General features: G+C 46.5%; 1 protein-coding gene across 8 annotated transcripts in view; it reads right to left on the reverse strand.

Moving 5' to 3' along the window:
* Positions 1-17,330, reverse strand: part of TRAK1 (trafficking kinesin protein 1) — a 215,195-nt gene that overhangs the window by 52,531 nt on the left and 145,334 nt on the right. The window contains exon 1 of one of the 8 annotated variants that reach the window (XM_017876384.1): positions 15,800-16,094. The exons of 6 other annotated variants lie outside the window; for them this stretch is intronic. In XM_017876384.1, the coding sequence (XP_017731873.1) occupies positions 15,800-15,911 (112 nt within the window). In that variant the 5' untranslated portion in view covers positions 15,912-16,094. Of the gene's footprint in view, positions 1-15,799; positions 16,104-17,330 lie in introns of those variants that run through there. One more of the 8 variants, XM_017876389.1, reaches the window with a different exon arrangement.

The following is a 17,330-nucleotide window of genomic DNA, read 5'->3' on the forward strand; positions in this document are numbered from 1 at the left end:
TGGCGGGCGCCTGTAGTCCCAGCTACTTGGGAGGCTGAGGCAGGAGAATGGCATGAACCTGGGAGGCGGAGCTTGCAGTAAGCCGAGATCGTGCCACTGCACTCCAGCCTGGGCGACAGAGCGAGACTCAATCTCAAAAAAAAAGAAGAAGAAAAAAAAAAAAAAAAGAATCTGGATGTTAAGGACCCAACTGAGGTCACAGAGAATGAGGCTGCATTGCAGGGACTACACCAAGGCCAGTATGGCTCCTGGACTAAAACAAAGACCATAAAGGACACGAAAACAAGGCACAAACCATCGATGCGTAGGAAGCGTGTAAACAGAGCAAGCAGCATTTGGGCCTAGGGGAAAGAAAGAGCCCTGACCTTGGGTTCAGAGGCTTAGGTTTTCACAGGAGACTCTATCCAGGCCAAGGGGCTCTGAGCAGCCACCAATTAACTTCTATGTTTTGGATTTCCTGTTCCAAGAAATAAGGAAGCAGGAGTGAGACCAATGGAAGTCAAAAAATAATAAACCATGCCTTCAGACAGCATAACCACAGGTTATGCTTTTCAAATACCAACTTCCTAGGCACTAAATCTACAATCAACCGTGGTCAAGTTTCTCTCTCTGTAAGAACGTATTTCAAAGAGAAGTTCCATTTCTGACCCAAGGAGTGCTACCAAATAAATCCACTTCCACCCAAAAGATGTTTCAAAAAAGGAAGAAAATAAACCTCTACAATAACTTTTTTTTTTCTTTTTTTTGAGACAGAGTCTCGCTCTGTCACCCAGGCTGGAGTACAATGGTACAGTCTTGGCTCACTGCAACATCCACCTCCCTGGTTCAAGCGATTCTCCCACCTCAGCTTCCTGAGTAGCTGGGATTACAGGTGCCTGCCACTATGCCCAGCTAATTTTTGTATTTTTAGTAGAGACAGGGTTTCACCAGGTTGGCCAGGCTGGTCTCGAACTCCTGACCTCTGGTGATCCACCTGCCTCGGCCTCCCAAAGTGCTGGGATTACAGGCATGAGTCACCGTGCTCAGTCTCTACAGAACTTTAATATAAGAAAATTGTGGTCCATCTCCTAGAAAAAGAAGTTAAATGCAACTTGCTGCCTACTCATCATAGTAAAATACACATGCCTCACCTCTGACTAACACCAAACAACCATTACCACGCACCAAACTCTGCACTGAACAAGGCAGGACACCTGCCCTCCTGGGGCACACAGAAAACAGGGCAGCCTGGGGCTCAGGGGTTCAAAGCCAGACAAGTCCCTTTAAGGAGTGTGGAATTAAATGGAAAGCCACTACAGAGTTTTTGAAGGGGGGTTATGCAATAAGGTTTATATTTCAGAAGCATTTTGGCTCCAGTGTGCAGCAATGGGGGAGGGGGTGCAAGGCAATTTAGACTGACCAGCATCAAGGCTGTTGGATTAATGCAAGGAAACTGTAGATGCGAAGAAGTGGGCTCTTTCCCTGAGATTTAAGAGATAAAACTGAGTGGGAGGTAAATCAAAAGGCATTAGATCGGGGCTTCTCACTGGGACAACAAGGACACGAGTGATGTCCCCTTTGGAGATGGGCATGAGATGGAAAAGTCAGAGGCAAGATGGGGCATCCCCGAGAAACCACTGGCACTGGGACAGTAGTTGATGTCACTGTGTAATAACGTGCCAGGCAGAGGGCTGCCCACAACCCACAGTGGCAGCAGGCCCGCCTGACAGAAACACCCTCCTAGGAGATGAAGGAGGGAGATTTTGGTTTGGGAGAATCCACTTTGAGATAAGAGGAGAATCAAGTCCTTCTTCTCGGGATGGCAAGTAAAGTAAGGAATTATGAAGCCAACTTCAAACAAGGAGCCCTAGGCTAGCTGATCAGAGGGAGGGAGACATATGATTGGGCTGTTACAGCTAATGGGGACGGAGAGGGGGGATGGAGGTGGGGTGAGCTCCATGGAGTGCCTTAGTCTGAAAACCAGTAAAGCAGCTTTTATGCTAAATTAAACCATGCTCAAAACGATTTTAAGAATAAATGCTGGCACCCATCTTCCAGCATCCAGGAGATGCCAGCCAAAAAAACCCTAAACATACAGTGTGCAGGCCCAGAAGAGAAACCCCAAACATACAGTGTGCAGGCCCAGAAGAGAACGGAAACATGTCCCCGCCTGCTGCCAAGGAGATCTGCCCAGTGGGAAGCTCAGGAGTGCCTGGAATTAAAGACCCCAAGGAAAACCCCATGGGAAGAAAACAAAGGTGGTGTGGCACTGGGTTTCTATCTTGACACTGTCCAGGGCTTCCGAATGAGTCGGGAGAAGTCGGGAGGAGCCGAGCTCAGGGAGTGGTGGGGCTGCAGCAGGTAAGATCTGAGACCCAGGCACAAGGCAGAACCCAGAGGCCTAAGCCGAGGGGTGGGTGGGGAGAATCGCTACAGTTCCATCACAGCAGCCTGCCCTCCCCAAGGGACCCTGCATCTCTATGTTGTATGTCAAATTAACAGGCTTGATAAAAGCTTTCTTGACATTTTGGTCTTATCAGTCTTCTTTAAGAAAATATAGTTAGAGGCCGGGCGCGGTGGCTCAAGCCTGTAATCCCAGCACTTTGGGAGGCCGAGACGGGCGGATCACGAGGTCAGCAGATCGGGACCATCCTGGCTAACACGGTGAAACCCTGTCTCTACTAAAAAATACAAAAAACTAGCCGGGCGAGGTGATGGGCGCCTGTAGTCCCATCTACTCGGGAGGCTGAGGCAGGAGAATGGCGTAAACCCGGGAGGCGGAGCTTGCAGTGAGCTGAGATCCGGCCACTGCACTCCAGCCGGGGCGACAGAGCGAGACTCCATCTCAAAAAAAAAAAAAAGAAAGAAAATATAGTTAGAAATCCTCACTTCCCATTCATATATTTTGGAGGAAAGGTTCTCATAATGATTTTAGAATAAAAATATATATACATACACACACACACACACATAAATGGCTATATATAGCAATATATAGCTATATTGCTATATTATACAATATAGCAAAACCCCAGAACCTAATTCTGGTAACATTCCTCCCTCTGATGTCAGCTGTATGTATCTCTGGCGTGAATAAACATTTTACACACACATGTACATATGTGTGTATGTGTGTGTATGTGTGTGTGTGTCTATAAAAAGAAAAACCACCCAAATCCTCAAGAAGACACTTATAACTCAAAGACCAAGTAGCCACAAGTAGAAAAGATATTCAAGACTGCCTGATATATTTGCATTTTGGGCTGTCTGCCTTCTGCCTTACTTACAGGTCATTTCTTTAATTAAAACAGTGTTTCCCAAAGTTTTATTAAGAAACTGAGCTCCATCCTCCCCTCAATAATTTTTCCTCCTATCTTCTATACCTAAGCATCAGTGTTTTTAAAAGTCAGTTTTCTACAATTTTCATTATAAAACCTGCAAAGGGACTGAATAAACATTCAAAGTAGACACATACCCCTAGCCATTCTCATATACCCAGTTGAAACAGAGCTGGTACTTAAGTGTCAAAGAAAAGAATGGGCCACAAACCAATTGATTACCTCTCGCTTTTGACAGCAGCAGCAGTTGTCAGGATGAAAAAGCAACACTACATCTGGCCCCTGATGCCCCAGGAAGTAAACTTAATAAGCATTTACTGCCTGTACTGTTCACAGGGGCAGGGGATGGAGGTTCAGAACCTGGGAGCCAACCTGGGGTCCCAGAACCTGGGAACAAAAAAGCTTTCCATAAAATTCTTGGTAAGTCACCAGTCATCCACGTTTCCAGGCATTACAAAATAGATGTCCTTTAAAGGTTTGTTAAAAGTTCGTAGCTTTTGAACTTAATTAGTCCCTGCTCTGCTTAATAATCTTCCCCAGCTCTTCTACCTCCTACAAGCAGCAGCCTCAACACACAGGACATACAGGAACCATCCCTACCTGGCCCAGCCCAACCCTCCCGCCTCCTCCCCTGCCACCCAAGCTCACTCTTCACCATAGCTCCTCCACACCCAGTGATGCCACTCTCAGATGTCTGGCCTGGCACTTGTGTGCCTGCCATTTCCTTCTTGTAAGGACTGTCTTTCTCTCACTTCTCCATCTGGGAATTTCCTGCTCTTCCCACAGGCTTTTCAAAAAGAAGGTGCCTCCCTGTAGCTGACACCCTATCCAAGTGTCAGTTCTTCTGCCCACTTTTGTAAAATCTGTAGTTTTTACAGTTTGCCCAGACACCTAGACCAGGCTGATTTGGCAAAGCACTTCTGATGAGAGGAACATCTTCAAATGGCTGTTGTGACTCAGCTTACAGCAGCAATGCCCCCTTATCTCTGCCAGATACAGTGCTGAGTAACTTACACTTTTATCTCCCCCCTCTTTTTTTTTTTTTTTTTGAGATGGAGTTTTACTCCTGTTGCCCAGGCTGGAGTGCAATGGTGCACTCTTGGCTCACTGCAACCTCCGCCTCCCAGGTTCAAGCGATTCTCCTGCCTCAGCCTCCCTAGTAGCTGTATCCCCAGATCTTATATGACAGGGAAACTGAGGCTCTGAGAAGTCAGGTGAATTGCCTAAGGTCACGAAGACTTTTTAAAGTCTCCTAAGTATCTACTCAAGATAAATGGAACCATATATGCATACCTAAACATATGAATAAGCATTCATAGCAGCGTCATTCATTATAGCCAAAAAAGTCCATCAATTGGTGAATGAATAAACACAACAGGTACGTCCATACAATGGAATACTATTGAGCCATAAAAAGGAATGAAGTCCGTGCATGCTATAGCATGAACCCCAAAATCTTTCTGCTCAGAAAAAAAAAATACCACATATTGTATGATTCCATTCACATAATGTATAGGAAAAGGCAAATTATACAGATAAAAAGTAGATCACCTTGCCGGGCACCGTGGCTCATGCCTGTAATCCCAGCACTTTGGGAGACCAAGGTGGGTAGATCACCTGAGGTCAGGAGTTCGAGATCAGCCTGGCCAACATGGTGAAACCTCGCCTCTACTAAAAATACAAAAATTAGCCAGGCATGGTGGCACGTGACTGTAATCGCAGCTACTCGGGAGGCTGATGCAGAAGAATCGCTTGAACCTGGGAGGCAGAGGTTGCAGTGAGCTGAGATCCTGCCACTGCACTCCAGCCTAGATGACAGAGTGAGACTCCATCTCAAAACAATAACAATAATAGAAAAAAGTAGACCACTTGAGCCCAGGAGTTTGAGACCAGCCTGGACAATATAGCAAAACACCATCTCTACAAAAAACCAAAAACATTAGCCAGATGTGGTGGCATGCCTACAGTCCTAGCTACTCAGGAGGCTGAGGTGGGAGGATCACCTGAGCCCTGGAGGTGGAGGTTGCAGAGATGAGATTGTGCCACTGCACTCCAGCCTGGGTAACAGAATGAAGACTCTGTCTCAGAAAAAAAAAAAAGAAAGCAGATTAGTGGTTGCCTAGGATTGCAAGTGGGAAATGGGAGCTAACTGTAAACAGGCACAAAGGATCTTTGCTGGGGGAATGCAAAGTTCTAAAACTGAATTATGGTGATGGTTGCACAACTCAGTGAATTTAATGAAAATCTTTGAATTGTCTGGTTAAAATGGGTGATATTTAAGTTATCAAATAAATAACACTCAAGCAAGCACCCCCGAACCATGCCGTATTTCAGCCACTTCCCTGTTACATGACCATGTAAAAACATTATTGTATTGTCTCAATCTTTGACTTGGACTTCCTTGGGTCACAATGATGTTGTCAGATAACAAAATTGTTTAGAAATGGCAAATCACCCACTAAGAAACTAGCACTGATAAACAGCACATAAAGGTACTAATCTGCCCCACTTAGACTAGACTATTTTAAAATTAGAAAATTGTTATTAAATAAAATTTAGTCAGATCGCAGAAATAATTTCATGATACAGCCATAACTGAGAAGAATTTGACTTTGAACCCTTTTCCTAGGCACAAACCTCTTCTATCCTCTCCCAAGTTATAGCCACCTCCTTGAAGGCTTGGCCAAGTCCCTCACTTGCCTGTTGACCCTCAATACTTATCTTCAGAATAATTTAGACTTGACCAAATAGTCCTAGTGAATTAACTATTAACCCTAAGACACACATTACTTGGTTTTGCTTTCTGGGTTTTTTTGTTTTTTTTTGTTTTTTTTTTGTTTTTTGAGACAGAGTCTCGCTCTGTTGCCCAGGCTGGAGTGCAGTGGCACGATCTCAGCTCACTGCAAGCTCTGCCTCCCGGGTTCATGCATTCTCCTGCCTCAGCCTCCCGAGTAGCTGGGACCAGAGGTGCTCGCCACCATGCCTGGCTAATTTTTTGTATTTTTAGTAGAGACGGGGTTTCACCTTGTTAGCCAGGATGGTCTCAATCTCCTGACCTCTTGATCCACCTGCCTTGGCCTCCCAAAGTGGTGGGATTACAGGCATGAGCCACTGTGCCCGGCCCATTACTTGCTTTTGAAAACAAACAAAATGTAGCTATTTTGATGAAGACTTTGAAGTGGCCACTGGAACAGGGTGAGGGCCCACAGTACTTGGTAATGAAAACAATGCTCATTTTCAGCAGTTACAATAAAAGAAAGAACCACTTCTTTTATTCTTATCTCAGTGTCCTCACGTCAAAAATGGTTACAGCAGGGCAGGCAGAACAAACCCAACAAACGCTTACAAATGTCCCTTCCCACCTGGGCTGTTTAGGTCACAGGAAGGCAGCTGAGTCTTCCTCATTTTGGGCCAGACACACAGTTGATACTCAAAGAAAAAAAAAAAAACAAAACAGAACCAAACACTGTTCTACTTGCAAAGAACAGCTCATTTCTAACCGACACCCCAGAGAGGGATGCAAACGAAGCCCTGGTGCACAGCGCATGCCCTCAAGATGAGCATGAGTCCTGGTGGGTCTGTCCCGGCCACAAGTCATCTGAACACCAGACAGGCCTGAGGGGGTGTGGTAAGCCAGCGCCTCTTACTTGGGAGAAGCAGTAGCAGTTTGCTCATTTGCTTCTGGCCTAGGACCACAACCATTTAATTGATGCCATCCTTTTAATGCATCTGTCTTAGCAACTCCCCATCTCCTTGTCTCTTTGTGTCACTTCATTTTTGCAGGGAGCCTTGTGGCCAGGACAGTAGTGGGGGCAGAGACCAACCCAGAGCTGTACGAACAATGGTCTGTACAGCCATTACACATGTCTGTGTAGTGCCTGGTCTCTGCACTGGGAGGCAAGAGCATGGTGTCACTTGCCAAGGACAGAGACCAAAACAGCACAGCTCTGGCTTCCTTTTACCGCTTATCAGTATCACTATTAACTGAAGTTGAAGTGTGACAATTCTACCGGCTCACTTTCCCTTGCCTTGTAGGCTAAGAGCAGGACACCAATACAAGTTATTTAAGAAGCAGAGAAGAATAAATGAAATGAGTATACAACTACTGAGTATCTACAATGTGCCAACTGCTTCCCCAGACATTTTACAAGTATTATTTCACTTAAAACTCAGAAGCAGCCCCCAACATACATATGAGCCTCATTTAACCAGGCAGAAAGGCCAGTGGCTCGTCTAAGGTCGAGAAAGACACAACCGTGGACTTGGAGCAGGTTTGCTAGATGCTGTAATCATCCACCCCGCCCCAGACTGGAACACCCAGTGTTGATCTACAGTGGCCATTTATCAACGAGACATTTAATGAGGCAATAACCAAATGGCTTGCTCTGGCACCCTCACCATGAGCCTGGCACTCTGTTAAGAGTTGTCTGTATGTCACCTCCTTTAACGTTTACACCCATCCTATGAGGAAAGTATTACAATTGTCCCATATTAGACATAAAGAAACTGCCCAAAGTCACAGAGCTATTATGGAAGGACCTGGTCTGTCTAACCCCCAAGTTGGAGCTCTCAATGTCTGTTGAGTAAATAAATGAATCCTACCCTCGAAGAATTCCTGACCTAGTTGAGAAGGTAGGGCGCGTGCATAAACTGGCATAACACAGAGGAGCAAGCAGGAAGTGTCAGGTGAGAGATGCTGCTAGGCAGCTCAGATGATAAAAGAAAGCTGAGGATGGCAGAGGGACACGGGACAGGGCCCACAAGTGGGCAGAGCTGCAAAAGAACCCCAAAATACAGAGATCGCGAGTAGGCTCTTTGCTCATGGTCACCCTTAGGGTGATGCTGGTGTGTCCGGAATTGGTGGGTTCTTGGTCTGGCTGACTTAAAGTATGAAGCCACGGACCCTCATGGAGAGTGTAACAGTTCTTAAAGACGGTGTGTCTGGAGTTTGTTCCTTCACATGTTCAGATGTGTCTGGAGCTTCTTCCTTCTGGTTGGGTTCGTGGTCTCGCTGGCTTCAGGAGTGAAGCTGCAGACCTTTGCAGTAAGTGTACAGCTCTTAAGGCAGCATGTCTGGAGTTGTTTGTTTCTCCCAGTGGGTTCGTAGTCTCGCTGGCCTCAGGAGTGAAGCTGCAAACCTTTGCAGAGAGTGTTACAGCTCATAAAGGCAGTATGGACCCAAAGAGTGAGCAGCAGCAAGATTTATTGCAAAGAGTGAAAGAACAAAGCTTCCACAGTGTGGAGGGGGACCCGAGCGGGTTGCCACTTGCTGGCTCAGGCAGCCTGCTTTTATTCTCTTATCTGACCCCACCCACATCCTGCTGATTGGTCCATTTTGACAAAGGGCTGATTGGTGTGTTTACAATCCCTGAGCTAGACACAGAGTGCTGAATGGTGCCTTTACAATCCTTTAGCTAGACACAGAGTGCCAGACAGAAAAGTTCTCCAAGTCCCCACTAGGTTAGCTAGATACAGAGTACTGATTGGTGTATTTACAAACCTTGAGCTAGACACAGGGTGCTGATTGGTGCATTTACAATCCCTGAGCTAGACACAGAGTGCTGACTGGTGCCTTTACAATCNAAGCTTCCACAGTGTGGAGGGGGACCCGAGCGGGTTGCCACTTGCTGGCTCAGGCAGCCTGCTTTTATTCTCTTATCTGACCCCACCCACATCCTGCTGATTGGTCCATTTTGACAAAGGGCTGATTGGTGTGTTTACAATCCCTGAGCTAGACACAGAGTGCTGAATGGTGCCTTTACAATCCTTTAGCTAGACACAGAGTGCCAGACAGAAAAGTTCTCCAAGTCCCCACTAGGTTAGCTAGATACAGAGTACTGATTGGTGTATTTACAAACCTTGAGCTAGACACAGGGTGCTGATTGGTGCATTTACAATCCCTGAGCTAGACACAGAGTGCTGACTGGTGCCTTTACAATCCTTTAGCTAGACACAGAGTGCTAGACAGAAAAGTTGTCCAAGTCCCCACTAGGTTAGCAAGACAGAGTACTAGAGTGCTGATTGGTGTATTTACAATCCCTTATCCAGACATAAAGGTTCTCCAAGTCCCTACTAGACCTAGGAGCCCAGCTGGCTTCACCTAATGTATCCCACACAGGGGCTGCAGGCGGAGCTGCCAACCAGTCCCGGGCAGTGCACCCACATTCCTCAGCCCTTGGGCGGTCAATGGGGCCAGGCGCCATGGCGCAGGGCAGTGCTCATCCAGGAGGCTCAGGTCTGGCAGAAGCCCACTGTGAGTCCCGGGGCTCGGACATGGCGAGCTGCAGGTCTCAAGCCCTCCCGTGTGGGGAGGCGGCTGAGGCCCTGCAAGAATTCAAGCGTGGTGCATGCCGGCCGGCCAGCAGTGCTGGGGGACCCGGCACAACCTCCACAGCTGCTGGCACGGGTGTGAAGCCCCTCACTGCCCTGGGCCGGCAGCGCCAGCCGGCTGCTCCAAGTGTGGGGCCCGCCAAGCCGGTGCCCACACCTGCCAGAACTCGCGCTGGTCTGTGAGCCCCCCGGTTCCTGCCCGGGTCTCTCCCTCCACACCTCCCCGCAAGCAGAGGGAGCCGGCTTTGGCCTCTGCCGGCCCAGAGAGGGGCTCCCGCAATGCAGTGGCGGGCTGAAGGGCTCCTCAAGCGTCGCCAGAGTGGATGCCAAGGCTGAGGAGGCGCCAAGAGTGAGGGCTGGTTCCACCCAGAGTGACTGACCCCACAGGAGGCCTCCGTGGGGCAGCCATGGATACTGAGAACCAAACCCCAAGTGGAGACAAGGACAATGAGAACCATGAACCAAGAGACCTTTGTAACAGTGCTGCAGTAGGTACTGATGCGCCAGATCAGTTTCTCCTTCAGTGCTGACGCATTGGGAAAGTTGTGCACAGCACCCTCAAGTGCTGCTGGTGACACTACATTAACAAAGGCCCAGGACTCGGGCCTCTTCTCTGGGGCTGACATTCCCAACTCCACAGCCCACAAAAGCCTGACGCATCACAACCACCTGCGGGACACAGCACTCCTGGATCCAGTTATTCCCCCACGGTGCCCAGTCCTTTCTCTGCAGCCCAGGAATGCTCTCCCAAGCTGGAGAAATGTGCTCTATCTGTGCTGAATCTCCAGCTTCGCCTGGGAACCAGATGGAGAATTTGAAAGGTCAGCAGGTGTAGCCACCGGACATAGACACGGGAGGCTCTGGGTTCCCACCACTGACTGGCATTTTTTTCACCCCTGTTTTTCCAGATGATCAAGTCTGGTTAGTGTTCAACACCTGAAAACTGCCCTTTGTGCAGGAGACTGACTCTGCCCACTCACACACTCTTAGCAGCCATCCCTAAGGAAAGAGGGATGCATTCTCTCTCCTGCAGCCCGTGTTCTAGGGGAACCTAAACCTGGTCATGAGAACACCCAGCAAACTCCAGACCATTGTGCATCTCTATCCAAATCATGCCTTCTCCTGAGCAATCCTGAATACCATTTGCCAGAAATTTAGTGATTCACTTTGCAAATGGGTAATAGGTTTGGAAGTACCCCGATGAGAAGAAATTAGTAAGTCAGGCTCCTTGATGCATTTCATTTAAGAAAAAGAAAAAAGAAAAAGAACACTGGGAATTTGCCAGGTAATAGGCCACAAGGAAGTGACCATGAAACTTCCCTTTACACCAGTGTTCTCCTCATGCAGCTGCCCAGGCACTGAGACAGGGCGGGACTCACTATTTCATTCATGCAGTTCAGCCCTCTCAATCTCATAGCGAGGAGAGGGATTGTGAAAAGCAGGCAGAGCCTTCCTCTAAATATGCTACTAAGCACCTGACATCAATTTTGCTTTCTCATTGTGCAAGTTTTCAGTAGTCAGAAGACACAGGGCCTAGATATTTCCTCTCCCTGGAAAGACAGTGAAAGCCAAGCCCTCTCCTGCTGCCTGGTCTCCCAGGAACACCCACCTCATGGGATAAGAGGATTAAATGAGATAATACAAGAGAAAAGACTAGAACTCTGTCAGCTTAGAGCCTGTGCATGGTGAAACACAGAAACCCACAAGGCAGGGTGAAGACCCAGCTCTGTGCTTCCAGCTGGGAGACTCTGCACAAGTGCAAACTATCAGAGCCTCGGGTGCTTTGCTTGCAAAATGAGAATGTTTCCCTGAAAGTCTGTTTTAAAGATTAAATGAGTGACATGAAAAAGTGCCTAGTATCCCACAAGGTGACCTGGAGAGAACAACAAATGTATCCTGTATCTATAACTATCAGAGCAACTGAAATACTAATTGTATCTTATAGATTTCAACCAAAAGCACCTCTTTTAGACAAGTTGACAATGTAGAAACATCTCGAAATCCACGTAACACAGATCCAAATCCACACACATATTTTCACTACTCACAGAGTATTTCTGCTCCACATGTGCGGCTGGCTTCCTGTGAACTCAAGACAAGGGTGCTGTGACCATGACAGAGAAAAATGGGGTCCTGCCCAGCTTGCTCTAAGATACACGTTTTCAGCAAAACTGGCCATGACACCAAACTTTCTGAAGTTGCTATCCTTCTGATCTGCACCACAGCCTTGCTTCTTTCATGTCAGGAGCAAACCTTGAAAGTGAGTTTGTTTCCTTTTACAAAGTAAAGGAAGCATGTTGGCAACAGTGTTTTCTTTTGAGGTTACTGTTCTAAAAATACTGTTAACACCTCACCTACGGGACTGCTAAAAATGACTTCTTGGAGTATGAAGGAAAATGGGATAGAAACAAACAAGAGAAGGAGAGAATATACAGTAATTATCTATCATAAGGTGACAAATACAAGGCAAAATCTCTTCTCTTGAATCCAATTATAAGGCAGATACACTGTTATCTATGAGATGTAGATTAGCACAGGACAATGTACATTGGAATCACCCAGAGGGCATGTTGAAACCCAGCTTGCTTGGTCCCACCCCAGTTTCTGATTCAGTAGGTCTGGAGTAGGACCCAAGAAGGTGCATTTCTTTTCTTTTTTTTTTTTTTTTTCTTTTTTGAGATGGAGTCTCGCTCTATCACCCAGACTGGAGTGCAATGGTATGATCTTGGCTCACTGAAACCTCTGCCTCCCGGGTTCAAGCAATTCCCTGCCTCAGCCTCCACAGTAGCTGGGATTACAGGCACCTGCCATCACGCCTGGCTAATTTTTGTATTTTTAGTAGAGACGAGGTTTCACCATCTTGGCCAGGCTGGTCTTGAACTCCTGACCTCGTGATCCACCCACCTCAGCATCCCAAAGTACTGGGATTACAGGCGTGAGCCACCACAACTGGTCTCCAAGAAGGTGCATTTCTAACAAGTTCCTAGGTGATCCTGATGCTGCTGGTCAGGGACTCCACTTTGAGAACTGCTAGCATCATAGTTAAGAGCAGAGAGTTCCATAGTCATTCTAAATAGGCTGGGACCACTTAACTCAATGTGTGACTTTACACAAGTTGTTTACATTTCCTCCCATAAACATATAAAATAATAACAGTATTTGACCTCAAACGTTTTAAAAGTTCAATGCATTAATCCACACAAAGTACTTAAAATGGTGCCAAGTACTTAGGAAGTGCACAATGACATTCACTATCATGATCATCTAGCGCTTGGTTTTTTAAAAAAGTTCAATACATGTATCTACATAAATTTTCAGGAAAAAAAAATTTCTAACGAAAAATTTAACAGTGGCCCCTGATGGCTGCAGATAAGCACGAGTGTAATAAGACCTACGCCTATAAACTAAAGCTGACCTCTTGCCTGTGTAAATGGAGTTTGTCAAATATTTTGCTGACAGGAACTGGTCAGAACCTGTTTATCAGATGTAGAACAAAAGACAGGATTGATGAAATCAGTCACCCTCCACTAGACCCCTAAGATACCTAAACTTTCTCCCTACTGCTCAACTGTATATTTACCTTATCTTATGTACAGCATCGCTGTGCACCAAACAGAATTACAGGAAAGGAACTGTTGCTTCACTATCCTTTTCCCCCACCTTCTGTGTCACACGTCTCCCCCTATTAGAAAATGCATCTCCCCCTATTAGAAAATGCGTATCTACTGTGCCTCAAGCCGTCTAATTCAGGACACATTCTCGGTCTATATTGAGCCTGTGTTCCTGGGCTCAAGTCCTCAAGCCTGGCTCAGAATAAGCTGTGATTTCTCTAAGTTCTAGTGCCTGTTACTTCACTTAGTTGACAAAATATATGCAGAGAGAGAAAGAGAGAGACAGTCTCTCTCTCTCTTCATATATTTATAATTTTTTATTTATATATTGTATATTTATCATCACCTATTTAATTATATTATATACATGAAATGGGCACAACACAAATTTTTTTCCTCTCTTGACTAGGATATATGATACTTCTCCAGAATATTTTGTAGCCTTTAATCTAGAATCATACAGTTCAATGACTGGTTTTTAAAAAAATCTTGCTAGGCTTTAAGGCAGCAGCTCATCTCATACTTTAATATGCATGCCCATCACCTGGATATCTTGTTACAAGGCAGATGCTGACTCAGTGGGTCTGGGCTGGGGCCTAAGATTCTGCATTTCTAGCAAGCTTCCAGGTGATGAGGGCCCTGGCTGCACTTGAAGCAGCAGAGATTAAAGGGGCAGGAAGCTAATCCAGCTAAATCTGGGGGAGCCCTAGTTCTACAAGGGCAGATGGACGCCTTTCTCCTGATCCCTTCCAGAGACCTAACAAATCCTCAATCCTGTCACTCCTCTCCCCTCCCCCATCTCCTTCAAGACAAGGCCAGAAGGGCACCAGCCAGAATACAGGCCTCAGCATTGGGTCCCTCACCCTCTCTTGGCTTCTCCCAGTTTCTTCCTGCAATAAAATATTTGCAGATGTCCTGGAGGGGAAGTGTTAACAATATTTTTTTTTTTTTTTTTGGAATGGGCCGAGTCTTGCCTCCTGTCACCCAGGGCCTGGAGTAGCAGTGGGCCGATCTCAGGCCTCACCTGCAAGCTCCGCCTCCCGGGTTTTCCCGCGCCAGCGCATTCTCGCTGCCTCAGCGCCTCCCCGAGTACCGGGAACTAGGCAGCGCGGGGGGGCAGCCGGCACCGGCTAGTTTTCTTTGTAATTTTTTAGTAGAGAGCAGGGGGTTTTCAGAAAAAACCCATGTTAGGGCAAGGATGGTCTCAGATCTCCCCCTGACCTCCGTGATCCGCCCATCTCCGGCCTCCCAAAGTGCTGGGATTACAGGCTCTGAGCCAGCCGACCGCGCGGGCCCAATTTTAGAACAGTAACTTCAAAAGAAAATATTTTCAGTATATGGCCGATTATAAATAATGTTGAAAACAGAAGTTCCAGCCTGGGCAACTTCGTGAGATCCTGTCTCTACCAAAAATTTTTAAAAATTAGCTGGGCAAGTTGGTGTGTGCCTGTGGGCCCAGCTACTCACTACAAGGGAAGCTAAAGTGGGAGGATCTCTTGAGCCCTGAAGTTCAAGGCTGCAGTGAGCCAGGATCACACTGCTGCACTGCAGCCTGGGCAACAGAATGAGACCCTGTCTCAAAAAAAAAAAAAAAGAAAGAAAAAAAAGAAAAGGAAAGAGAAAAGTTATCCCGAGACAGGAAAATAGACCATCCTAAAGCAGAAGTTTGAAACGTATTCTGATTGTTTTTACTCAAGGGACCTAAAGAACATCCACGTAGTCACTGTTTACACATCCTGATCAGCCCCAAAGCCCCTTTCTCTGGGCTGTGGGTGAAAGCCCTGGAAGGCCAACTGGAAAGCTCCCACCAGCATCTGGGCCTATCTTTACCTAACATCTTCCCTTTTCCCTGCAAAGGAGCATCTCTTTAAGAGAGCCAGCAGTGGGCCTCCTAGATTTCAATGTCAGCCTTGGGCTATTTGTTTTGAAATATTGCTAAGATTTAAAAAATCCTTATTTCAGGTAAGTGATTAATAATGTTTTAAAAAATAAACACTGCCAGAACAAAAACATGCTTCATTTAATAAGACTGGTCTCTTGTCCCTTAAGTTATCAAAACCCAAACAGTCACAAGATAACAACTGAATCTCTTAAAACAGAATGCTGGAATGCCACAAATTTAAAACATACACACACACACACACACACAATTAGTGATATTTGCAACAACAAGGATGAATTTCAAAGACCTTAGTTAAGCAACAGAAGCCAGACACAAAGGAATACACCGTTTGATTCCATTACAAAGATCGGGAAGTGGCAAAACAAATCTAAGGTGACAGAAGTCACAATAATTGTTTCTGGGAAGGTAGATGTAAACTAGAAAGGGACCAAGGGACTTCCTGAGGAGCTGGAAATGCTGTTCTATGGGTGAGGGGGCGGGGGCTCTTACAAGGACACCTTTAAGTCATTTGCATAAGATCTCTAACTTATACCTCAATTTAAAAAAAAAAAAAGAGTGCTATGAAATCAGCAAAACACTGAAGCCTATTTAGACACTAACAAGGAAAGGATCAAATCTGAGCCAAGTACAGAATTTACCCTCTTCCAAGAGGTCCTGAGTGTCATGCTGCCTGTGGGTGGGCTTCCTCTCTTCATCCTGGCAGTCGTATTCAAAACATTCTTCTTCCCCGCCCTTGTCTCTCAGGGACATTGCTGAAGTTACCCCAAAGCCAAAACATCACCCTAAGGGACCATCCTTGGGGGTGCCTCCAACCCCCTACCCAGAGGAGCCATGCAGGCCCGGGCCCCCAGGGCACACGCTGCACCCTGGCCTGGGCTGCAGACATGCCCTGGCTCAGCTGAAGTGGAGGGGTGTACACAAAGCTTCGGCCCAGCATCACCCGGGCAAGACCCGGAAGGGGGTGGCTCCTACAAGCCTGGAGGAGGGGAGGGGCGGGGCGGGGTGAAGCACTTGGCGGAGTGGGAATGCCCTGCCAGGCGCAGTAGATTCAGAGGAAAGCCCTGCAGGCAGGTACAGGATCTCAGCAAGCTCTCGGCCTCCAGACTCTCTCCACCTTTCCTCCCCCAGCAGCAATGAGGAATGGTAGCTTCCTAGAAGTCTCACAGCAACTGCATGGGGCAACACCAACTGAGCCTTGAGCAGGCACACCTGTCTAAAGGTGGGGCACTGGCAGAGGAGTTGTTCTGCGGAAGCATTGCCCAACGCCCTCAGATGAGAGACTTCCGGTGGGCGGGCGTAAGATGTGGAGACAAATCTAACTGTGACAACTGCCTGACAGTGCTGAGCAAGGGAAGGAAGGGATCATTCTGATTTCTAGCAAAAGGGAAAAAAAAATGCAGTGACCATTACCACATTAAACGTAATTCTCCCAGTCCTTCTTTGACAATAACCTACATGTTCTCTTTATCAATTAGCATTTCATAAAATCCTGCTCTTACCCTAAATTTGTGTTTCCATAGCCAAATTTATAAAGATCTCTCTAATTACTAGAACAAGCTAAGAAAAAAATCTAAAGCCTAATAGCTTGCAAAGCTGCCTGCAGAAAGAAGCCACAGTTTAATTGCATACCTTGATATCAATTCCTCCGTACTGTTTGATTTTGCCTGTAACAGTGAGAATGGCAGGTTCTTCTGTCAAACCCAGTGAAAGGCAGCCTCGGGTACTAGCATCTCAGAGATTCACAGTTCATTCTGTAATCTCTGTGCTTCAGCCATCTCCCAGCTACAATGTGCAGGTCTCCTGCTCCTAACAGCTACACCAGGACACCTATTCCAACCTCTCTGACCAGCTGCCTCCCCCAGGTAGCCAAGAGAGAAGATTTTAGCTGAGGCAAGGTCTTCATAAAACAATTTTTTGTACAAGTTCGGGAACTACATCTCATTCATCTTTGAATCCTTAGGGCCAAGAATTCTGCTCAGGCTAAAAATATCAGCTAAATTGAATTACTACTTCCATAAAGACTAATATGAGATCATATACAAGTGCCTCTAAATAGAAAACCAGAAGTAATAAAGATTTTATTTAAAAGTCTAAGGACATATGCATCCTCTAGTTTTTTTTTTTTTTTTTTTTGAGACAGAGTCTCACTCTGTCACCCAGGCTGGAGTG

Source organism: Rhinopithecus bieti, unplaced genomic scaffold (assembly GCF_001698545.2).
Source record: "Rhinopithecus bieti isolate Rb0 unplaced genomic scaffold, ASM169854v2 scaffold_9581, whole genome shotgun sequence".
NCBI classification, from domain to species: domain Eukaryota; kingdom Metazoa; phylum Chordata; class Mammalia; order Primates; family Cercopithecidae; genus Rhinopithecus; species Rhinopithecus bieti.